This window comes from Gossypium hirsutum, chromosome A03 (genome assembly GCF_007990345.1).
Source record: "Gossypium hirsutum isolate 1008001.06 chromosome A03, Gossypium_hirsutum_v2.1, whole genome shotgun sequence".
Lineage (NCBI taxonomy): Eukaryota > Viridiplantae > Streptophyta > Magnoliopsida > Malvales > Malvaceae > Gossypium > Gossypium hirsutum.
The window spans coordinates 93241848-93266984 of NC_053426.1; the positions used below are offsets into that span (position 1 = coordinate 93241848).

Below are 25137 nucleotides of genomic sequence, written 5' to 3' on the forward strand. Positions count from 1 at the left end.
TCATTCCCCCGCAATTTTAAGGGTATAGGATTTGACTCTTCTTCCATTAATTTGGTCTGCTACACCATTCCTTATATGTCATGACCAGATGTATATGCTTGATATTTGCATAGATGCAAAATACCATCTTTCTCTCGAGAATGATCCCCTTTTAAAGCTTGGGTTGACATTGCTTGCTATTCGTCAAGATTGTACCTTCGATGCAACATTTGTCTCTGATATATTTGATAAAAAATCTTAAGGGGTAGTCCCTCAGACAATTCCAACCCTTAGGCTCGGTAAATTCTAAACAATAGTCCTGTTTCAGGTTCCCGTATTATTTAGAAACTTCTAGAGTCATAAGCAGAATCTCCTTTGTAGAAATATTTTAATCTATATTTCAATACGAAATGCTTGAAAGAGATCATGGCAAGGGATAAGAATGAAATTAATTAAGAGCATAGCTCGTAACAATTAAAGTAATCGGAGATATCCAAGGTAATAAAATAAAAATGATTGGGGTGTATCTCGAAAAGAATAAGGCAACTAAGGATAGTAAACATAGGTAAGATAGAAAATTAAGTGCCCCAGATATTGCAGCCTGAGCTTCTCTGTACAAACTTCTTGATGACCATTTGAGCTCAACATGTGTTTAGGTGATCCGAAGTACTTTGTCAATGCCCCAAGATGTAGCATACTTCCTCATTGTTAACTCAGGCATAGTAAGACTACTGTATGCCCCACTTTTTATCCAAATTTGAGCCACCCTTTTCGGGTTTTCAACTTAAATCCCTTTTGGTCTCAAAGCGCCCTTTGCGGGTTTTCGCCTTGGCCTCTCCTTTGCTTTTCTTTTCTTTCTCTTTTTTGTTTTTCTTTTCTTTTTCCTTTTTTTTTCTTTCCTTTTTTTCTTTTTTTTTTTGAAAATGAAGTATTCTTCGATTAAATCCAAGTTCACAAGGTCAGGCAAGTTCTTGCCATTTATCTTAATCAACATCAATGCCCCTACCAGGGATAAGGTCATTCCCAATTTGACATCCATTTTCACTGAGATCCTTTTGTATGGGAAGGATCCTTCCCAAAACGAAGTTTCCTTGATGAAATTTTCTGGAATGATCTTTCCATCATCACTTCCTATCATTTGACTGTAACGGATAATTTTCGACCTCCTTTTTCAATCAGGTTCACTTGATCATCGGAATTGGATTTACTCAACTCTGACGAAACTCGTGGAGAAGAGACCTTGCCAAAATTGCATTCATTCCATAAATCAATGAAAAAAGTTACCCCGGTGAAGGTTCTGATAGAGGCTCCCATGATCTTTTTTTTTGTACCGTTCATTTTCGGGCGATATGGTATTTAATATTGAACAGCCTGGATGCTTCAGATAACGTACTGCTATTTAAATTTAGTACATCGTCAGATATGGTCCCTTTCGGTACTCCATACTAACATAGAAAATGTTGGCTATTGACCTCGCATCATTGACATATGAGGCAGCTTCTATCCACTTGGCAACATAATCGACGACCACAAAAAGAATCGATACTCGTCAGAGGCTTTTGGCAAAATCAATCTGACGGTACACATGCCCCATATAGAAGAAGATTATGGGTTTTACTGATTCTTTGCAACATGAGGTTTGCTTCTTATCTTGTTCACCGTCATCAACAGATCAGGAGATAAGCTACAATCTTAGTCATCTTCAAAGTCTTGAGGTCTCACTAAACACATATCTCGCTCAAAATGAGATTCTAAGTTAGCAACAGTGTCACTCATATCATTGATATCTGGAGACCTGTTATAAGGATGAAAGAAAATTTGAAGAACAAGAGAAACTAAGAATATTTACTCGTATGGTATGATCATGAATGAAATGGTAAAGAGCAGATGTTTAAAATAAGAAACAAAAAAATGTATTTCATTGAAATAAAGACACTAGACATAAGCCTATTTCACAAAAGTATTCTTATTGCCTCTAGGCTTAAAGCAACAAGTGTGTTTTAAATATGACTCTAGATTAGCCCTAAAAAATACAGGGATCTTTTCCATCGTCCCATCGTTTAAAACACTCCCAAGTATGCAAAGATGAATGCCTGTCAAATTCTTTTCTCTGCATCATTGATTATTACGTTTACCCTCTCATCAGCATGGTTGGGTAACAGATTTTCTACGCCAGACCTGTTGTCGAACTTCACAATACCCATTTCAACGAGCCTTTCGACTAACTTCTTAAAAGGGATGCAATTTTCTATCGACTGTAACGGGTTTTGAGTAGAATGGTGCTACAACATGTGCATCAAATAATCTTTTGTATAGCTCCTTATATGTCACTGGGATAGGGGTAAATTGTATCATCTCAGTATTTCTCTTTGTGCTGGGCTCTTGCCTTGGTGCAACTTGTTGGCCTGTGACTACCGTTCTCGATTGATTAACGGTGACAGGTTTTGAATAGCCTGAGCTCACATTCTTACCTCACTTTCCTTTTTCTTTAGGGCTGACCCTCTCATGCTTCCCCCGTTTCTATCTTCTCGCACCTTATTGCATTTTCCATCATTTCACCAGACATCACTATGTCTGCGAAACTCTTAGTCGTGCTCCCCAACATATGATTAATGAAATGTGCCTTCAAGGTATTAATAAACAACATAGTCGTTTCTTTTTCTAGCAGTGGTGGTTGGACTTGCGTAGTGACTTCCCTCCACCTCTGGGCGTATTTCCTGAAGCTTTCACTTGACCTTTTCTCCATGTTCTGTAATGTAATCCTGTCAGGCGTTATATCGGTCACATGGCCATACTGTTTCATGAAGGCCTGTGTCAAATCCTTCCATGATTTGACCTGAGCACGGCTCAACTGATTGTACTATTTGGCTGCGGCCCCAGTCAAACTATCCTGAAAACAATGAATCAACAATTGGTCATTGTTGACATATCCCGTCATTCTCCGACAGAACATTGTAATGTGAGCCTCAGGGCAGCTAGTTCCATTATATCTTTCAAGTTCTGGCATCTTGAACTTCGAAGGAAGTACTAAGTCTGGGACTAAACTGAGTTCCTTTGCGTCAACTCCGCAGTAATGATCAGCACTTTCTAGCTCATTGAACTTCTCCTCTATCCATTTGCACTGATCCTCGAGCTGTTTTGGGAGCTCTGCCTTTACTTTTTCCCCTTCAACCTCATTGAAATCAGGGATCATAGGATTTGCTATATTGTCTCCAAGGTTAGAGCACGAGCCCGTTGGGAAGTTTACAGGTGCCGAAGTGCCAGCTTGATATAGAGGTTTAACATTAACAGACACCCTTGGTGGCTGTGTTTGAATGTTTATTGGGGCAAAGCTTGTAGGACAAGCAGAGTCATCATTGTCATTCCCAGTATCACCCATAGGGCCCTTTCCTTTGTCAGACCCTCCCTTCAGCAGCTGTGTCAGCTGGCTCATCATGTTGTTCCATTATATCTTTCAAATTCTGGCATCTTGAACTTCGAAGGAAGTACTAAGTCTGGGACTAAACTGAGTTCCTTTGCGTCAACTCCGCAGTAATGATCAGTACTTTCTAGCTCATTGAACTTCTCCTCTATCCATTTGTACTGATCCTCGAGCTGTTTTGGGAGCTCTGCCTTTACTTTGTCCCCTTCAACCTCATTGAAATCAGGGATCGTAGGATTTGTTATATTGTCTCCAAGGTTAGAGCACGAGCCCGATGGGAAGTTTACAGGTGCCGAAGTGCCAGCTTGATATAGAGGTTTAACATTAACAGACACCCTTGGTGGCTGTGTTTGAATGTTTATTGGGGCAAAGCTTGTAGGACAAGCAGAGTCATCGTTGTCATTTCCACTATCACCCATAGGGCCTTTTCCTTTGTCAGACCCTCCATTCAGCAGCTGTGTCAGCTGGCTCATCATGTTGTTCTGTGACTCCAGCATGTTTTTCCGGGACTCCAGCATTTGATCCCTCATTTCCTGCTGGATCCTAGCCAGCTGTTCTTGCATCTGAGCTTGCAGTTGCTCCTGCATCTTCTTTTGCATTTGTTCTAATTTCTCTAACCTCTGATCCATATCCCTTGTTTTCCTCCGTGTATAGTAACGATGTTCCAAGGTAACTAGATAAATTATCACTAATTAATAGGGTTCTTTTGTGCAACTTAATGTTTATGATGCTATGCAATGCAAATGCATGACATAAATGTAAAAAGGAGACATCGATTCGAATTCAGTTCCATTTAGAAAACTTCACTGAAAAACAAAATCTTTTACATAGAATGAATTACATATACGGTCTTGCCCTAACACCCAAAGCTTTTACTTTCCTAAGAAAGCAAGCTAACTCTCGCCCCCGATCTGACTCTAACTCATATTTAACTCCTAGCACATCTGCTTGGACCGCCAAAGTCTGCAAATGATCAGCCACCTCTCGTATCTGAGTTATAGCTTCGCCCATGAAGTAATCCCTATCTTGGACCTGATCCTGAGATCGGTGAAGTTGCTCTCCTAGTTGCTCATTATTTGCTTCTAATAATTCAATCTGATTCTCCCAGTTCTGAAGTGTAGTCTCAAGTTCTTCTACTTTCCCCTTCAAATTCTCGATCTTTCTAAGGCTATCCCTTAATTCAATCACTGAGTTACGACTCCGATGTTGCTGTAGTGTCGTTTCTAACTCTTCCACCCGAGCTCTTAACATCTGTTTTTCATTCTGGCTATCGTCCAAACTCTTTTTACAAGCGACTTCTCGAGCTTGAGCATCATGGAACTTTTTCTCCCACCAATCAGCCTTAGCCTTTTCCTCTTGGATTTCTTGCCTCCACTGTTCAGACGTTTTACCCAAGCCAGCATTTCTCATTAACTTATACAGCTGCTTGTAATCAGTCTTCAGACTATCCAGGTCCACCTCAACCTCTCTCTTTCTCTTCTTCAAATTCTCAGCCTCGGATTTTTGAACATCAACATCCAGCTTTAAGTACACTTTTTCCTCCTCCAACTGCTCTATTTTTCTTTCTAACTCTGAGGTTTTCTTTTCGAAGTCTCGCTTTATGATTTCCAATTCGGAATGGACCACTCGTAGATATTCCTCTATCGGTCGAGCTTTTTCTAAATTTGGCATCGGGATATTATTGTTAACCCTTCTACTCCACCATTCATTATATTCAGGAGTCACCATTGGATTCACAACAACTCTCTTTATCTGGCAGGTTTGGTTCTAAGCATTATAAATCTCGCGGCTCTTTTTCTTGGAGTCTTTCTCCCTATACGAGAACCCACTCTGAGCTAACCCATGCGTTATCGGTATAAATTGTCTTGATCTATATTGTCTCAATACAAGCAGAGGGGCATATCCAACGGCTCCCCAAATCCCCAACAAAGGGACCCAATCATAACTCCCACATCGGTAGAGAATCTTATCAGAAACCATCTTAGGGATTTTCATTTGACATCCTCCTCTTGGAGATTTTGAAGTATCGCCATCCATTTTTCCTCTGTTATGTCATCTCTTCTCGATATGGTCACTATCTCCTTCAAAGGTAAGTAATCTCCGAGAAAAGGTCGGTAAGAGGCCTTTTCTACCCTCCAAAAGTGGCTGTGAAACCACACTAACAAGAGTTGTGCACACCTAATAAATCTGCCTTCACCTGCCTTTCGACATGCACTCAAAGATCTGAAAGTCTCAGCCAAGATTGCAGGAACATGAATGACTCCCTTACCAAATCGGTCAAATAGATCGACGACTGCTTCATCTATATGCCTTAAAGCTTTAGGAAAAATAACCAAACCGTATATGCTCAAGGCGAATACATCAACTCTTTTCTTCATATCAGGGTGTGCCAGGATCAGATCTCTCAAATTTTCCCAAGGGATGCACTTTCCATTGCCTTTCTGCTAGACTCGAGCTGCAACCCACTGCTCACTCATCCCAGTGATGTTCATAAACCTCTTTACAAAGGTTGGGGTAGTGACAGCTCTAGAATAAATCTTATCAACTTGAAACATCGGACAACGAAGCAAGCTGTATATTCCTCGACAGTAGGTGCTAAATCCACCTTTCCGAAAGTAAAACAACTGTAGGCGGAATTCCAAAATTGAGCCATGGCGCTGAAAAAATACCTATCTACTTTAATACCGAGGAGATAAGGAATATCACCATAATTATAGTAGAGTAGCTGCTTCATCTCCTCATTCTAGCGACTCCATAACTCTTTCAACTCCTGAAGATCATTCTGAACCACACTAATAGGGTAAAGTCCCATAACTCTGACGTGTACTCCTTTGTCAAACTGTCACCTTTCTCGAACTGTGCATTCTCCGACCATCTTTGGACAAACGCGTTGTCTTTCACTTTATCAAGGAATTCGTTCTTCATGAAAAAACTTTCTATTAGTAACTGAACCGTATATCGACACCTCCTTTTATGATGAAAATGCTATGTAATGTGATACAAACATAAACAAAATGAAACACGTTAGTACAGGAGAAATAAACAACCTAGAACACCTATCTGGGTAATCACTAAGGTTTGGCATAGCCCTAACTAGGGTAGGCTTCTAGGGTTTACTATATGTGGTTCAGTTCTAAAGAAAGGGGTACCTGAACCAGCAGATTCCTCGACCCTCGCCCATTATAGGTTCATATAGATCAAGTTCGGTCCAGGGGAATACATTTCCTTATGCCCGTGCGGAGGTGAAAACTTTACGAAGACATAAGTACGGATGTATTCCGGAAGCGATCCCCTAGCGCATGCGGAGGTGAAAACCTCACGAAAGCATAGTTTCTCACTCCCACTTAAAAGGTGTGACCACAACGGTCATGCGATATGATGCGAGAGTATATAAAAAAATTCAACGAAAAAACAAACTCAACAAGGACACAGAAAATGCAAAGCGAGGATCGTGTTTTTAGAAAAACTGAATTTCTAAATTTCACAAGAGGACAGAAAATAATCAATTTACAGCTCCACTCTCTTATTGGTCCCCAGTGGAGTCGCCAAGCTGTTGAAACCATTTTTTTGAAAACGGGGAATCGACTTTTGAAAACGAAAAGTTGGGAGTCGCCACCAATCGTTTTTAATAGGGTGTGATTGGATCACCTCAAAACATGGTCGTTTTTAATAAATAAATAAAATTTTCAAAACGATGATTTTGATCTACGAAAATAGAAAATCGGTTCGGGAGTCAGTTACGTACGAGGAAGGATTAGCACCCTCGACACGCCCAAAATTGGTACTTGATTGATTATTTAGTGTCTTAATATTGAAAATTAAAGATTTGGACAAAGTTCAAAACGGATCCTCCTTTTATTGGCTTTTAGAACATTTAGGTAAGTCAAATGTGTATTAAAGACCATCTCACCTCAAGGTAAAACATTAAGTCCAGTACGTTAGGACACAACATTGTTGACCCTCAATTGTGAGCTTGCCTTTAAAACGTGCGTTTTAGCCTTAAGAGGATATTCGAATATTCAAAACAAACAAAGAAAGCGAAACCCAGTACGTTAGGGCACGATTCTTCAAATTCTTTAAATACTGAACATTGCCTTTATTTTAAATTTTTTTTAGAGTGAACTGGTAAGAGGATATTCGAATATTCAAGACAAACAAAGAAAGCGAAACCCAGTACGTTAGGGCACGATTCTTCGAATTCTTTAAATACCGAACATTGCCTTTATTTTGAAAAATTTTGAGAGAAGATCAATGGATAAATGAATTAAGGACATAGATTTTTTTAAAAATGATGATAATAGACAACATGAAAATAATAATATGAGAATAATTCTAACCATGTATAAATAATAAAAAATAATAATAATAGTAATTAATAGAAATAATTAATAAAACAACAGTAATAATAAATACAATAATGTAATAAACATTGTGCTAATAGTATTAATAATAATATTAAAAACATGATGATAATAACAAAAAATATGTTGACGATAACATTAAATATGGGGGATAATAGTAAAAAAAAATATTGGAATAACAATGTTAAATTAGTAATAGTGAGAAATAGTAAATAATAATAATTTGATATAAAAATGGTAACTGATAATAAACAATGGTATAAAAAAATAATATAATAAGTCTATGTATAATAGAAGTTTATATTTAAAATAATTAACTTCGCTTAAAAATATATATATATATATATATTTACATAATAAATATATAATAATAAATAATATAACAATATGAAACATAACTCAAATTAATTAAATTAATAGAAAATAATAAAAAAATATAAAAATAATGAGAATAAAGCTCAAATTAATTAATTTAACAGTAAAATAACAAAAATAAAAAAGGGGTTAAATTGAATTAAAAATGAAACTTTGGGGCCAAATCAGAAAGGAAATAAAGTCAGAGGTAAACTCCCTCTCTTTTCCCTTCTTTCGTTTGTGTAAAGAAAAAATGTGAACGCCAAAGTAAACAAAATTGAATAATATAAAAAGTTACCTTAAAAATCTGATTTGTATTCTCTTTGATTTCGTATGTGTATTCTCTAAAAAATTCCCCCCTTACAATAGTTTTTCCATGGCTTTTATAACCAAATTTTACAACTTATAACAAGTAAGGTGATGGAGTTAGTGGGGGTGATGGAGGTAGTGGATGGTTTAGTAGGGTATGGGGGTGATGGAGGTAGTGGATGGTTTAGTAGGGTGATGGAGTTAGTGGTTGGTTTAGTGGGATGTTTAACTTGGGCTGGTTTGATTGGGCCCGGGCAGAAATTGGGCTTAACAATGATGATATGTGCATGCATTACATGAAAACTATGGGGAATACCTTTATAAGATAGATGAAGTTAGGAAGGGAAATATGGAGTGATCCTGTTAGTATTGCCATGAGCGAAGCTCTGGGCCTTGCGGAGAGAAAACTATAGTGTTCGAGCATCAAGGTTAGATGGTGTAAATAAGGTAATGGGAGGAGGATTAGGGAAATTTGTATTATGGAAAGGTATTTACCGCGACAGCGGTATCGATTGGTCCTTCGAGGCGACACCATGACGACGGTATATGACGGAAGACCATATATGAAATACGCTATGGCAGTCTAGTATTAGGTATGTAGCATAAGACCATGGATGAAAGATATCATGAAATCATGGTACAATGTATAAGGTATACGATGTAAGACCGTAGATGAAATATATTATGGCAGCTAGGTATAACGAGTAAGACCATGAATGAAAAAGTCTATTGCATCATATGATAGTATGCCAGGAGGGTAGATCGGTGTAAGACCATGGATGAAAAACTCCATGGCATCCACATAACAGAGATAGTTTGTTAGGACAATAAACATAGAACATAGAAAATTCATTAGGACAATAAACACAGAATAGAGATAATCCGCTAGGACAGTTAACATGGATAAAGTCCATTGGGGCAATAAACATGGGATAAATCCGATAATGTAAGAAAGATGTAAGACCATAGTTCGGCTAGGACAACTCTTAAAGTCTACTAGGACCACAAACACGAGGTATATTGCCAATGTGCCAAGCATGAGAAACTATGCAAGTGGAAGAAGAGTTAAAAGAAAATGTAAATATGGCAAGCGGATAATGAAGAATCTGTCAAAAATGATGAAAGCGATAATGATAGATATGAAAGTTGACAAGTCATGGACAAGGACCCGACAAGAATTAGAGGAAGATAGGCCGTGCGAAAGCTAACCTAACTATGGGAAAATAATATGGGAAAAGTGTTTGAGGATCGTAAGCAAGGATCCGTCATGAAGAGCCACCAGGGCTAGCCCAAAAAAGTTGTACGTGAGAGGAAAATCTCATGGAAAGGATAGAAGTTTCACTTCCAGGATAAGGATTCTGTCATGAGGACAAAATATCTGTCAAGACTATTCTACTTTGAGGAAAGTCTAATGCAGGTACACCGCCACAATGATAGCCTGTAGAGAGGAAACGAGCAAGTGGGATGGGAATCTCGTATAGTCGCAAGTATGATAACCTATTGGTTCAGCAAATTAGACCGACCATCACTTATGGGATAGGTGAGTTCCCAAGTAAAGGTTAGAGTGAGGGGCAAATTATTCGAATTCGAAAATTAAACTTGATTCGAATTCGAAATTCGAAAAAAATTCGAGTTGACTCGAATAACTCAATTAGTTTAACTTAGAATTCAATTTTTTTTAAAATTTTTAAGTCGAATCGAGTTTTATTCACTCCTAAAATTAAATTTTCCTTAACTTTTTTTAAAACTATTTTCTTTTTTCTTTACATTTGTTTTATTTAATTCTTATCTTGTATTTGTCTTAAATATTGTGGGTTCTACATCATAAACCATCATCTTAATACCCCTTTAGACCACTTACAATATACACCACAATTATTTTCAATTTCAAAATCATGCATTACGTAATTGTCATAACAAATATAAAAATGATTATAAAAAGAATTTTCAATTATAAAAATTTAGAAATATTTTTATTAAGTTTGAAAAGTAAAAAATAACAAAAAAATGAAATAAAAGAAAATATTTTGACAATTTGTTTCATAAATGATAAAAATAAAAAAATGGAAAAAGAAGTTCGATAAAAAATTATAATTTAATTGAAATTTCAAAAGTTTCAAATCAAAATTAATTATTATTTGGAACGTTTGGAAATTCTAATTATTCCATGATATTTTTGAAATTTATAAATTTAATCCTTTTTTGGGTTTATTTTTTAAGATTTTGACAAATTTTATTAAAATTTAAATGTGACACTCTACCCTTTTGGAAAACAATTAAAAGTTTTCACCAGTTTTTTATTTTACTTTTCCAAACATTTTATTTTTTTAAATTTTTATAACATTTCTATTAAATTTTTATCACCTTTTTTTTAATGGATACCTTATTCATTTTTTTTTGTAAATTTTAATAAATTGTTGGCAATTGTCTTGTTTTTTTAAATTTTTGAAGATTATTTGTATTTAAAAAAATAGGAAATTTTATTATCTTTTTGAAAATTTGAATAAAATTTTTAGTTTTTTTTGAAGTTTATAATTGTATTGACCTTTTTATAATTTTAACAATTTTTTGGAATTCTAAAATGCTTTAGTTTTTATAATATTATATATATTCCCAATTTTTAAATTCAAAATGCATCATATATTACCAGAAATAATTAATGATATTATTGATTATCTTTATCTGCTCATTTTTAAAAAATAAAAAGATTTTAAGGAACTGTATTTCAAAATTCGAGGGACTTAAAGAGATATTTACGCTTGTTAAATCCTAATCGGTTTCTATTACTGTTCAATTTGCAACAACTTGAGAAAAGGTTAAAATAATACTTACTGGAAAGAAAATTTATATGATTGTCTCGTCTCGTTGAAGTTCGAGTTTGCTTTACGGTCGGTGTTGCACGTGAGGCTTGTGGCTTTCCGCTCATGTATTACATATCACAAATATAATATAATATAAAGTAAATTATATAATTTTTCTTTATAAATATTAAACTTTTTACTGACTTTAATATCACAGGACGCAAATTCAGTTGAATAATGATATTATTTTATAAATTAAAATGTATTATTTTAAATATATTTTTATCATTTTATATATTTTTTATGGAAAATAGAAAAACATATATACATAATAAAATTTAAACCCAAATTTATATATATTTTAATATTTATTCTTTACTAACCAACTAAAGTCTTATTTGTTATTTCTATCAGTTTTTTTATAAATATATTTATTATTTTATTTTTCACTTAGTAATTAATGAAGTTACTATTTTTATATAATATCTTTCTATATTCTATAATCATATTATATCTAATTATATTTGGAGTTGAATCAAATTAAATTTTTAAAAAAGAGGTAAACTTTTGTAACATTGTTTCAGTATCTACAAAATTCAAACTCAATATCTTATCTAAAAAATAATCAAACTCTTTAACTATACAAATTATGTAAAAGAAAAAGAACAAATATTAATAAAAAACCAGATCTTTAGAACTCCCATGATTGACTTGGTGATCAAGGAATGTTTACCTATAGAACCCACCCAAGTTCAAACCTTCGGGAAGCAAGTGGTAGGCCTTTGTTTGATAATTCTTTTTAGACATAGTGTGGATATATGCCTATCGTATGTGTGAGTTTTAATCATCCTCAAACACAAGGCGTAAGAGTGATGTTTGGTTTCATTTTCTTCCGAACTCTCAAAATGCTAGTGCTTCAATATCAATATAGGGGTTTAAGTAGATTTATTAATTTTAATATGAACTTAAAAATTTAATACGATTAACTTGTAATTAAACCCGATTTAAACCATGAAAAGTCAACAACTTGATTTGATTCAACTTAAAAATTAACCTAAATTCGAAACGATCCAAACTTAAAATAACCAAACAAATAACCTAATATGACTTGAACTTATATTAAGTACAATTTAAAATAAAAATAACAATTATATACTAAATTATTAAATTGTTTTAATTTATAACTTGTAAATTGCGCATTTCAATTTTTTATTATTCTAAAATATGCAGTTTCATCCTATACCATATGATCTCGATAACCATTTGTAAATATAATAATTATTTAATTAAAAATATATATGGTCTCTTTATTTGCAAGTCAAATTAATAAGTGAAAGAGAAATTATTAAAATGCAATTTCAATTTGATTCTATATTAGTTCAACCTTTTTTTTAAAAAAAAAAATCAATGTTTTATTTTCAATTGATTTTGGTTGATTAAAAACCATTTTGACTAATTTTTATTTTAATTTTTACATGTGTTTCAAATCCTAAAAATCTCATAAAATTTTTTATTATTCTAAAAATTTTAGATTAAATAACGTTAATAACAATAAAACTATTAAAAGTTTAGATTAAATAAATTTTATTAACAAAAAAATATAAAAATTGAAAATTAAAAATATTACTAATAATAAAACTTTTATAATGAGCTTTTAACAATAAACTAATTCATAATAACTATTTTCCTCCATTCAAATACATTTTTATTGTTTCATTATTATAGTTTAATTTAATTTAAATTTATATTAGTTTATAATATTTTATATTAAAAATATTTTCAGTAATTATTGATTTTATAATAAATATACATTGATTCAATAATTTATTTAATTTTGATTTAATTTTATTTTAAAATTAAAAAAATAAATATTATCTATTTTAATAATCAAATCCAATAAATAAGAGTAAAAGTGGAAATAATTTAACCCCAAAATAATTCAATTAAAAAAAATCTATTACTAAAAAGCTAAAAACCCAAATTCAAATGATTTAAAAACTCAAAAATCTAAAATAACTCAAGCATGAAACTGACCTAACAGAAGTAATTCAAAAATTTTAAAATCCGAATCCGGGTTCTAAATTCACTGCCTGATAGGCCCAATTGACAAGTCTAGGCGTGAGGCAATAACTAAAACGACGTCGGTAGGCCCTTACTTATTTTTATTTTATTTTATTTTATTTTATGAACTGCTGTGAGGAACTGGGGATTTTCTTTTAGCTCGAGGAAGTGGCGATTTTCAGTTGAAAAAATCTCGAGGAGTTGAAATCTGATGTGGGCGACTTTAAGATCCCGATATCTGCATCTATCTGCAAAAACGTTGCCTTCCTCCTCTCTCACAAATGGCTCGTGGAAGCTGGGGTTTTCAGGTTTAAATCAGACGTTCTCTTCATCCACTGTGGAGAGAAGAAGCAATGAGTTGCTGAGCCTGCAAGAGGTGGAGAAGGTTCTAAGCGACGTGAGAGCAGACGACGTGGCAGTGGTTCCGGTTGGTAACCAATGCGATTGGGCAGATTTCATGGTGATTGCCACCGGTAGGTCCCAGTGGCACGTTAAGAACATCGCCCAAGCCCTAATTTACAAGGTGCGGTTTCATGGGTTTTCTTTTTCTATTTTGTTCCCTAGTTTCCTCGATCCTCACTGCGATTATTTGTTTATTTTGCTGGTACAGGTTAAGCAGAAGCAAAAAGGAGCTAAGAGGATGGTATTACCCAGCGTGCAAGGGCAAGAGACGGGAAAATGGATTGTTATCGACTCTGGTTCGTGCTGCTTTCCCTCTTTCCTTTAGCTTCAACTTTGTTGTTTCCTATTAGCAATTTCTTCGCATGCTTATATTTAGAAATGTAATGCGTAAGGTTGTGAAGATACCATTGTCGGTAATGATTTTCATGCAAAATCAAAATGTTTCTATTTGCCTCTGCATTTAGCTGCTTTGAAGGAATGGATCTCGTGGGATAATGTTTCTTAGGGCTTAACACGTATATGTGGTTAGCAGTTTCAACTATAAGAAATTTTTTTGGAATGATAGTATATAATTCTATGTACTCTCTATAGTTTCATGCAAATTGTACCATTTTGGATGATTTGTTTGTGTGGCTATGTTCCTTTTATTTAGGCCGAGTGATAGTTCATGCTCTCGATGAGAAGGCAAGAGCTTATTACAATTTGGAAAATCTTTGGACTGCAAAGCCAGCCCAGAAGGAACCAGTTGAGGTAAGTTTGTTTAGTTTAATCTACAATGATGTACTTCAAATCTTATAGTGTAAATATTTTATGGAACTGTTTAGATCCCAGATGATCGGAGATGGTCAGGTTCAGCTTCTCTATCTAATTGGTGACAATGCTTGTCTCCTTCAGTTCCATTGGTTTTGTGGTCTTACACCTCCATAGGTCATAGAAGTTGAACATGGCATATTTTACAGTAAGGTGCTCCAATGTAAAATTAGAGTCCTATCTCTTGTGTTTGGAATATGGATTAGTTAATTTGAGATATTCTACTCACTGAGTTCGAAAGCTAATAATTGTTATACATTTTTCACATTTCACCCTTTAGACAGTCGAAATGAACTTTATATATTGATTACCTATAGGATATTTTATCTCCTCGGGGTCTCTCGTTCCCTTCCTTTCTTGCTTTTTGTAGTATTTTTTGTCAAAATCTTTCTTGCGGAGATGCAAAAAGTATATATATGTTTGCTAGTTGATCTGTTAACCAATCTTTCCGTCTTGTTTGTTTCAGGAGTTGACAAAAGTTTTTGTAAAGGTTCGGCGTATTAATAATTCCAAAAAGGCAGCCCAGGGAAGTGATTAATCGACAGAGTTCCTTTGTTTCATGGGTTTATCACTTGGATTTTGCAGTTGTAGTTTGTTAGCACATGAGAAGGTTCTTTGCTTGTTGTACTGGAAACTATATAATGATATATGATCACTAGTTCTTTTCATGTTTGCTGCTGCCTTCTATATTCTGCTTTTGGTTGCCTGATTCTGTTTTGCAAAGGAGATATCACCCTCAGGTTATCGTCTTTTTCCTACTTAGTTCATCTTGGTTTTGGGTGATAATATTGGATATGGATACTTGCCAACAGGTGTGTTTTTAACCGAGGTTTTTTCATGTATATAGAGGGCTATATGCGTAGACGTCAGTCCAAATCACGCAGTGCATGTGACTTGCTTACGGTTGAGCTGATTAACCTAATTTTCCTCTAATCAATATAATAAATCAGGTTTAAATTACATTACAGTGCTCAGAACACCATTCATTTTACTGACTTGCCACCCAACGGATAGTACCTGCCGCTGGCTGTATCAATCCATTCATTGTAATTATGAGGGCAACAAGGACCCATTACTGAACAATTATCAAGTCCTTGAAATAATATAAATTGAATAACAATATTGTTGGAATTGCCCATTCTCACTAGTTTTTTTATACAAAAAAGCAAGTATCAAAATTGTTCTTCTTCACTCCTCCGCCTCCTCGTTGCTGATTCATTCCGATGGCTGTTGCCGCATCCAGTGTCATTGCCCTGAACTCTGTTTCTATATTCGGTGATTCTAGTGACCCAAAATTTCTTCCGACTCGGCAATGGTCTCCAATTTCCTGTCGAATCGGATCGGTTCATACTAAGCCTTGTATCGGACTTCAGTGCAGATCGAGGAGATCGTTTGCTTCCTCCAGTACTTGTTTTCTTTTGCTTTAGAGCAGTCATTCTAATCCTTACGGCATATTTTATAGTTCTTTTAGCAGGGAAAAAAAAAACTGCAGGTTTACGAATTAAGGATGCTGCATTATAGTCAAATTCATCGTCGGAGCTTGTGGACTTTGCTGTTTAACGAATGATAAGCAATATTTGAAGATAATCTGACAGTTTTTGAAAATTTTCGAGACACATGATAGACTTAAATAGGCTTTTGATCTTTTCATTTATTTTTGGGTTCTTGGTTTTTCTTTTTTCAGTTGTAAGAGCCAAGCGTGTTGAACAAGCTAGCTCTGAAGCAGCTCAAGAAGTGGAAGCTCCAGTGGCCATAGTTACAGGAGCTTCTAGAGGAATCGGTAAGGCAGTTGCCTTGGCCTTAGGAAAAGCCGGTTGCAAGGTTAGCGGGTGTTCCTTATTAGTATCTTACAGGGAAAAATACATCACTTACTGTCGGTAGTAGTACAAATATCTCTCAAATATGAATGGGTTGTCGGTCTCATCAATTCCTGAGGATAAACTACTCATGATTACCGTTATCTAAATTAAATTACTTGTCTAAACTATCTGCTGGCTAAGTAGGCTGACTCATGGTCCATTCAGCTTTTCATGCTTATTTGCTGTCTGCTGATAATGATTGCATGCATATCAAGGGTTTCAAAATTGAAGAATATTTTCTATTTACTACTATTTGTTTTGAAAATGACGGTTTTAGATGCCTTGTTTGCTATTGCAGGTCCTAGTAAATTACGTTAGGTCGTCGAAGGAGGCTGAGGCAGTTTCAAAAGAGGTGAACTATATGCCCTTTGATGAAATTTACACGAATACTTGATTGGGATTACTTCTTTTTCACTTAAACATTGCTTTAAAAGCTGTTACCAAAATGCCTTTGTATTCTAGATCGAGTCATACAGTGGTCAGGCTGTTACTTTTGGCGGAGATGTTCTAAAAGAAGCTAATGTGGATGCAATGATAAAAACCGTAAAGTCAATGTTGTCTTTCATTTCATAATTATATTTGTAATTCTGTTGTAGATGTCATGACTTTGTGTTTGTATTGGCAGGCACTAGATGCATGGGGAACTGTTGATATATTGGTAAACAATGCAGGTTATGTAAAATCCTTTTTCTCTTCTCATGATTTAGATTTTGATTTTGTCTTCTCACTTAATCTGGTGAACACGATTTTAGGAATTACTCGGGATACTTTGTTGATGAGAATGACGAAATTACAATGGCAGGAGGTTATTGATGTGAATCTTACAGGAGCGTTTCTTTGTACGCAGGTCAGAACGAATGCTGGACATATGACTCACTATTCTAGTTGATGTTTTGAGTCATCTATTATTGGAACTGACTCACTTTGCTCTTTGCAGGCAGCAGCCAAAGTCATGATGAAGAAGAGAAAGGCAGTAACATATTTCTCCATTTGAAGTTGGTTTAACCATGCTTGAAGAGTGTTTGTTTAAGAATATGTTGTATTTTCAGGGAAAAATAATAAACATATCATCAGTGGCTGGTCTGGTTGGGAATCTGGGGCAAGCTAACTACAGTGCTGCTAAAGCAGGAGTGATTGGGTTGACAAAGACTGTTGCAAGGGAATATGCGAGCCGAAACATTAATGTAAGTTTTCCTGGGTTATTACTTCTTCTGATAAACAATGTTGTATAAAAATTATCGTTCCAGGTCAATGCTGTTGCCCCTGGATTCATTGCAACTGATATGACTTCCAAGCTTGGTGGAGATATTGAGAAGAGAATCTTAACAACAATCCCCTTTGGTGAGAGAGATAATATAAAATCAATAACTTTCTTGATTCTTACTGTACTCACGTACAACTGTCTTCCTACGGCTTTTACTATAAACACATTATTAATGTCATATCCTAGTTTCAGTTGATTCAAATGCTGAGTAACAGTTGCAGTAGTGGTAACTGTGTTGATTATGGATACAGGAAGGTATGGTCAACCGGCAGAAGTTGCTGGACTGGTGGAATTTTTGGCCCTAAACCCGGCTTCTAATTACATCACAGGACAGGTTATGAATCTGCTTTCTTCATTATGGCTTTTTATATATAAAACCGGAACAATGGTTGATTTGTTTGAGTTAGCTGATAGTCGGACATTGTTGTGTTGCAGGTGTTCACCATTGATGGAGGCATGGTCATGTAGATAAACTTTCAGCCGGTTCTTAAGCAGCTGCAGTTGGGATCTCTAATTAATGTATACCTTGTTTAGTGGATGCTGTTGTTCGATAGTATTTTCTTTTTAAATATAATAAACAAGAATTCCGGAATTTAGCTTTACAAGGAGAGCTTTGCCAATATGCGTTTTTTTAACCACCTCATATTCATACGACTCAAATAATCATAATTCAGACTCAAGAACTAACAAATGTTTATTAATAAATTTAGCACTCGTTTACAATTTCTTTTTATTAATTTGATTCTTATTTTTTTAGTTAAATTTATTTATTAGCCTTTTAAAAGAGTCAAATTATTTTTTTAATGAAAATACTAATTAAACATTAATTTTTTAAAGATGTTAGTATAACAACTCACATGGCAATCCACGTGTACTTAATGATGACATGATATTATTTGTTTTATATGCCATACAAAAAATAATTTAAAAATTATAAAATATTCAGAACAAAAATAAATTCAAAATTAAAAAAAATTAACATGAAGAAAATGCAAATTGTAATGCTAGTTGTCATGTTTAACAATATAACGTTTTAGTTAGTGTTTTTGTTAAAAAACCATCAATTTAATTTTTTTTTTGAAAGTTCAATGAACCAATTCAACTCTTTTTAAAAGGTTGAAGTCAAATTTAGTTAAAAAAAGTAAGGGTCAAATTAACAAAAATATAAACGTTAAAGACTTAATTTGTCATTATGCCTTAATAGAATTAACAAACTTTTATTTCCCTCACATAAAAAAAAAATTTCTCAATCCCAAATCCAAGGTATGCAATCTCCCCAAATCTATCTGTTATACCCCCATTCGCATTAAAACATGTGGCAAGCCAAGAAGAAGCCTGAACAATAAGCTTGTGACCAGAAGACTGTGAGGTTACCTGCAAGCTCACCCTTTCAGGATGACTACCTGGGCAACAGATGACCTAATCTTTATTAGGAATATGAAGTTGTTAGTTACCAAACATCACGTGAGCTCAATTGCTTTATCCCATCAAAGTCAGAACGAACGACAGAATCTGTCATATCATAGACATCCTAGTCTCGTTAAAGACATCCCTCCCACACGCTTCGTAATGATAGCTAGATAGAAAGTCCAACGTGTTAGCATCATCTTACACATGACCTCTTCCTATAAATGTAATGACTCGATTTTTAGTGGTGTTAGAAAATACGATTTTAGGATCCTGTTTCCGTAATCTGAGTATGTAAATATTAAATAAGGATATCTATGGAGCTAGGGTATCGTTGAATTGAATATGGATAAGTAATTTAGCCTAATTAGTGATTAATTAAGGCTTAAGGACTAACTAGTAAAATTTTAAGCGTTATAAATTTTTAATTAGAAAATAGCTTGGGGGACCCAAATTGCAATTAGATAAAGGTCCAAAAAAAGCAATTAGACCATGTTAAAATAAGACTTAGTGTACAGTGTGATGATGATAGATTAATTAAGTAAACTAATATAATTAACTAATTTAACTAAGTTTAATTAAGAAATAAACCTAATATAAATAGAAAATAATGGATAGGAAAGATGAAAAGTATCATCTTCTTCAACATTTTCATTGTCCAAAAGAAAGAAAACCAAGGAAAGAAGCCATTTTTGCATCCTTACATTCAATCATTAATAGGTAAACAAAATTAGGTTATTTTATTGTAATTTTTATAGATTTGAGGTTATGAGAGCTTGATTTAGCTAGTCCATATACCCATTTGCAAAACTGTTAAAATTTTAGGAAGTTTCCATTGTTGTGATTTGAAAGTTTTAGTTGTTAAATTGATAGAAATTAATATTAGTTTAAGAAAAGGACTAAATTGTAAAGCTTAATTGATAGTTTTGCATGTTAGGGACCAAATTGAATAAAATATAAAATTGATAGTAGAAATTCAAAGTGGGAGGTCCCTAATGAATAATTATGAAATCAGATTTTAATCCAAGGCTTTAAATTGAAAGTTATGCTAGTTTTGATTTTAGGGACTAAATTGAATAAATTGAAAAATATGTGTGACTTTGTAATTGAATGTTATTTGATATAAAATTTGATATTTTATATTGTTGGATTATTATTCGTAGCTAAAGATGACATAAGGATGTCAAGAGTAAAAGAAAAGACTAGAGTTGACGACGAGTAATTCAGATTTTCGGTTTGTATTTTTATGATTCAAATCACTTTAATTGCTGCATAGTTATACTATTTTGCATAGGATGATATTGAGGTGAGTTGAAAATGGTTAATTGAATTGAATTGGTATGGTTGTGATTGATTATCAAGATAAATGACTAAATTAAATAAAATTGAAAATAGTGAAACTTGATGAAATTATGAAATTTGCTTTGAATTGAATAATTGGTTATCCTATTAACTATATTGGTATAGTTGGATATAGTTGGCATGCCATAGGATAGATTAAGTACGGGTTACTTCGACTACATGTCGATGAGTTTTGGGCACAACTTCTACTTTGATTATACCGGTCACAATATATTTACTTCAGACTTTTCGATGAGGCGCTGGTTGTAAAATTTGGTGTGTTGGTTGATATTCGTGCATCTGTTGTAACACCCCTAACCCGTATCCGTTGCTGGAGTAGGGTTATAGAGTATTACTGGAGTTTACAGTTAAATCGAGCCAAAAATTACTATTCACATTAGATAATAATCATATAGCCCCTTAAATGGACCTTCGAAGCCCAATATGAACAATAGAAACGATTCGGGACTAAATCGAAAACCCCTAAGAATTTTTCACGAATTTACAAAATTTTCCTTATATATAATGCCCACACGCCCATTTGGTCTAGAGGCACGCCTGTGTGATTAGGCCATGTGGCTCACACGTCCGTGTTCCTAACCCGTGTAACTCTCTGACTTATAAGGCATGAAGAAATTTAGGTCACATGGCCAAATCACACGCCCGTGTGCTAGGGCGTGTGACCCACACGGCTGAGACACACGCCTGTGTCTCTGACCGTGTGCTCAATTTTGAGTATTCTGTTTCTCATTTTTAAGGTGCAGGGGATATACGGCCAAAACACATGCCCATGGGATAGGCTGTGTGTCTACCAGTATGGATGAAAATAGGCCATTTTAAGGCCATTTTTCTCACCCTTACACAACCAACCTGCACTAAACACATTCATACAATAATATATCTCAACTAAACAATCAATTCAAGCCAAAATCAAATTTTATAACTATCATAAGCAATCACAAAATTCAATTTGCATAAATTCACTATTTTAACTTCATTCATTAATTATTATAAACTACTAGTTCTTATATGTTTAAAACATATACTTACGTATCATTTATAACCTTGTTTCAAAGTTTAACTCTTTCAATTCCTATATATGCCATATAAACCTTTAAATACATAACAAGGTCTACCGGAGATGATCTGGATAGTGTGCCTTGTTGTGATGATTCGATCTTCCAAATTCACTTCAATCTACAAAAGACCTATAAGCTTAGTAAGTTCATAGGTCTAAAGTAAATCTTATCAAACATGATATATTTTCAAAATAATAATAGAACATTTCACTAATATTTCCTGCGAATCACAATCTCAAATGATTAATTCACTTGATTGAGCTCAATATCAAAGCTAATTAATTTCTATCACTTTAATTCATTTATCACTTACCATTTCTTATCAAATTTAGGAAACGTCTTACGAAATTGACTACGTTGTTCACTTGATGCTTCATTTCACTTTGATCTTGCACACTTTCTATCATGGTCTTGCCATGGTTGCACATTTTATCACTTTGCCATAGCTTAGCTATGGTCTTATACTTGCACACACTTATATAACTGCCATGATTTAATCATGGTCTTACGTTCACTTTCACTGTGCCATATCTCAGTTATGGTCTTTCACACTATGCCATAGCTCTACTATGGTCTTACATTTCACACTTTTCCATGATTTAACCATGGTCTTATCCGTCCATTCATCATTGATCACTGATTGAATGTACTCAATTCTGCGTTTCCTTTAATTTGAATTTCCACTTCAACTTTCACGTTATCACAATTTTCATAATTCAATAGAAAATTTATATAAATAAAACACTATATCATTTATATATTAACAATTAATCATAAGATTTCAACCATATGAACTTACCTGGCTAATATCGTTGAAGTTAAAGCAATTCAGGGACTAATTAACAATTTTCTCGTTTCCACGTTCGTCTTTGAATTCTTGATCTATAATATAGAATTTTTCCATTCATTAGCATTTGTTTTACTTCTAATTCACTTCACAATCTATACCCTTCAAAATTTTGAAATTACACTTTTATCCTAAAATTTACAATTTTTACAATTTAGTCCCTGCTCAATTAACCCATCAATTGAGCTAATTTTTCTCAATCAACACATTATTCCATAATTTTAAACTACTACACAACCTTTGGTATTCAAAATTTCGGCACAAAACCCTAATTCTTAACTTTTTCACAATTAGGTCCTAAAAATCAATTTCTATTGAAATCACTTAATAAAATCATCACATAGCAAAATTAAAGCTTCAAATCCATGTTTATTCATCATAAATTTCCAGCACTCAACCATGGTAACTTTCAATTTCACCCATAGAATCAAAAACTAATGAATTCAATAAGTGGACCTAATTGTAAAAGTCACAAAAACATAAAAATTACAAAGAAAAAGCAAGAATTGAACTCACATGGTTAAAAATATAAAAAAAGATTTTTTTATACCTCCTATGGCATTTTGGCTGATAAATTATGAAGAGAACTCTAGATTTTTCAATTTAATCACTTGTTTTATATTTAATTTTAACCAAATTACCATTTTGTCCTTAGTTCACATTGTTTTCTTATCCATTTCTATACCCATACCGTCCAGCCCAAATTATTTGGGTCTAATTCCTTTTAAATCCTTCCTCATTAGACACTTAAGCTATTTAATCACTTTTGCAAGTTTTGCACCTTTTACAATTTAGTCCTTTTTAATTAATTAACTATTAAAACGTTAAAATTTTCTAGTGAAACTTTAATACTAACTCAATAACACTCCATAAATATTTCTAAAAATATTTATGGCTCGGTTTATAGATTCAAGGTCTCGATACCTTGTGTGTAACCCTTTTGACCTAATAAATTCTTTTAAATTCATATAATTCTCTAATTCAAAAATATTTCTAAATTCACACTTGACTCATTAATATCAATATACTAAATTTTTAAACTTACTCATCGGATTTAGTGATCTCTAATCACTGTTCCCGACACCATTGAAATTCAGGCTGTTACATCTGTTCGAGTCCGAGTTAGGTTAATAGGAGATATAATGTATTAATTGGTTGATTGATATTGGAAGTGATCAAATGTTACATGTTGTACAAAAAATATTCATTTATAGAATTTGAATATTGATAACATGTGAAAGAGCATGCAAACTAGTTAAATGAGTTTGAGGGCTGATATGAAAAGATAATGGTTAAATTGCTGTATAGTTCAAAGATTTGTATAATCTGTATGTGATTTAGTTAACATTTTTACTTGAGATTAGTTTTATACATTTGGTTTGAATTTTGCATTATACTGACTTGAATCATAGAAATACTACTTGTAATACCCCAAAAGTTGCTATAGTAAGAAAGTGAGATATTGTCCTTGATATAGTAAAATAAAGGAATAAAGTGACAAAAAGGGAAATTTTGAGTTATGTCAACAAAATCTATTTGGGAAGTATATTATGATATATTAATTCAAGAAATGACTAAATTACAAAAGTGAGAAAAGTTTTGTGGCCCAAGAGCAAATATTCAAAATTTGAGGGGTTAAAGTGTAAATATAAAAAGTTAAAGGACCAATAATGCAAATATTTTAAGGGTGGAAGGATCTAAAAACTAAGAAAAATAGATGAATTGGACCAAATTGAATAAGTGAAAAAAGTATGAGGGGTTAAATCACAATTTTACTAACATGAATGATGAATCAATGAAGGAATTTTGAATAATTATAAGGGGCAAAATGATCATTTAGCAAGGAAGATAATTTTGAAGAGTAATAATGATGTTGGTGATATTTTAGAATAATTAAATAAATAAATATTAGTTTATTAATATATTGATTTGATATTTATTTATATTTTATTTATTTTTGTTTAGTATAAAAGGAAAGAAAGATAAAGAATTATCTTCATCTTTCCATGCTACTAACATGAGAAGAAAAGAAAGAAAGAAAATTTCTTTTCTTTACAATTTGGTCCTTTCACAAAAAAATTACCATTTTCACTTAAAAATCAAAAGCATTTCTATAGCTACCAAGAGAGAAAGATAATAAGGAGATTATGGGGAGTTAGAATATCAAGTTAGATTCAAGAAATATAAGCTCGAAGAGAGAGAAAGTTAAGTAAAAGTTTGGTTTTAAGAGAATAAGGTATGGATGTTAAGATTTTATGTTATATTTAAGTTTATTAGTGATAGAAAAGCATAAAAATGGGCTGTATTGAATGCCATGAATATTTAGCTAGCATGGGTTTGCATTAAAAATGGTTAATTTGCATGTTTTAGACTCAAGGACTAAATTGAATAAAAGTAAAAATTTAGGAGTAATTTTGTAAAAATATCAAAAATGACCAAATTGCATGAAATGAATTATTTTGTTGTTTAAATTAATATATTGTATGAAATTATTGATTTATATCAAGGTTGAGTGGAAAATCGAGGAAAATGGAAAATTTTCAAAATGCCTTTGAATATTGGTATTTCTGCAATTTAACTAGGTAAGTTCGTATGAACTGTATTCTGTATAATTTTGATTAAAGTGAATGTTAATTGGTGATTGGTAATATATATATTTTTTGTTGCAATTGAATTATTGTTGGAAAAATATTATCGAAATTAATACTCAGTTTGGATTGAACGCAAGATTTGAGTACATTCGTGATTTGGAGAATTGACGGCATTGGAGGAAAATGGCAAAAAATTATCCAAGTAAACCGAGGTTCAGCATTTGTTGTGAACTCTCGTGTTTTACTTTCCG

General features: G+C 33.3%; 2 protein-coding genes across 2 annotated transcripts; both read left to right on the plus strand.

Moving 5' to 3' along the window:
- Window positions 1–13376: 13376 nt before the first annotated feature.
- Window positions 13377–15166, plus strand: LOC107886518 (protein Iojap-related, mitochondrial). The gene is made up of 4 exons (XM_016810507.2): window positions 13377–13809; window positions 13897–13984; window positions 14341–14438; window positions 14965–15166. The coding sequence occupies exons 1-4, from the start codon at window positions 13498–13500 to the stop codon at window positions 15034–15036; spliced, it is 570 nt and encodes a 189-aa protein (XP_016665996.2). The 5' UTR covers window positions 13377–13497; the 3' UTR covers window positions 15037–15166.
- Window positions 15167–15442: 276 nt separating this feature from the next.
- Window positions 15443–18223, plus strand: LOC107887677 (3-oxoacyl-[acyl-carrier-protein] reductase 4). Its single transcript, XM_041098554.1, has 11 exons — window positions 15443–15902; window positions 16183–16319; window positions 16656–16709; window positions 16820–16900; window positions 16983–17028; window positions 17110–17204; window positions 17295–17327; window positions 17407–17541; window positions 17605–17698; window positions 17873–17955; window positions 18057–18223. The coding sequence occupies exons 1-11, from the start codon at window positions 15722–15724 to the stop codon at window positions 18087–18089; spliced, it is 972 nt and encodes a 323-aa protein (XP_040954488.1). The 5' UTR covers window positions 15443–15721; the 3' UTR covers window positions 18090–18223.
- Window positions 18224–25137: the final 6914 nt, after the last annotated feature.

Bases quoted from the DNA above. Each gene is read 5' to 3' on its own strand.
- LOC107886518 (XM_016810507.2), top strand. From the start codon at position 13,498: ATGTGGGCGACTTTAAGATCCCGATATCTGCATCTATCTGCAAAAACG. The intron at 13,985-14,340 runs GTTCGTGCTGCT...CCTTTTATTTAG, and splicing joins ATGGATTGTTATCGACTCTG to GCCGAGTGATAGTTCATGCT. The intron at 14,439-14,964 runs GTAAGTTTGTTT...TGTTTGTTTCAG, and splicing joins CCCAGAAGGAACCAGTTGAG to GAGTTGACAAAAGTTTTTGT.
- LOC107887677 (XM_041098554.1), top strand. From the start codon at position 15,722: ATGGCTGTTGCCGCATCCAGTGTCATTGCCCTGAACTCTGTTTCTATA. The intron at 16,710-16,819 runs GTGAACTATATG...TTTGTATTCTAG, and splicing joins CTGAGGCAGTTTCAAAAGAG to ATCGAGTCATACAGTGGTCA. The intron at 17,956-18,056 runs GTTATGAATCTG...GTTGTGTTGCAG, and splicing joins CTAATTACATCACAGGACAG to GTGTTCACCATTGATGGAGG.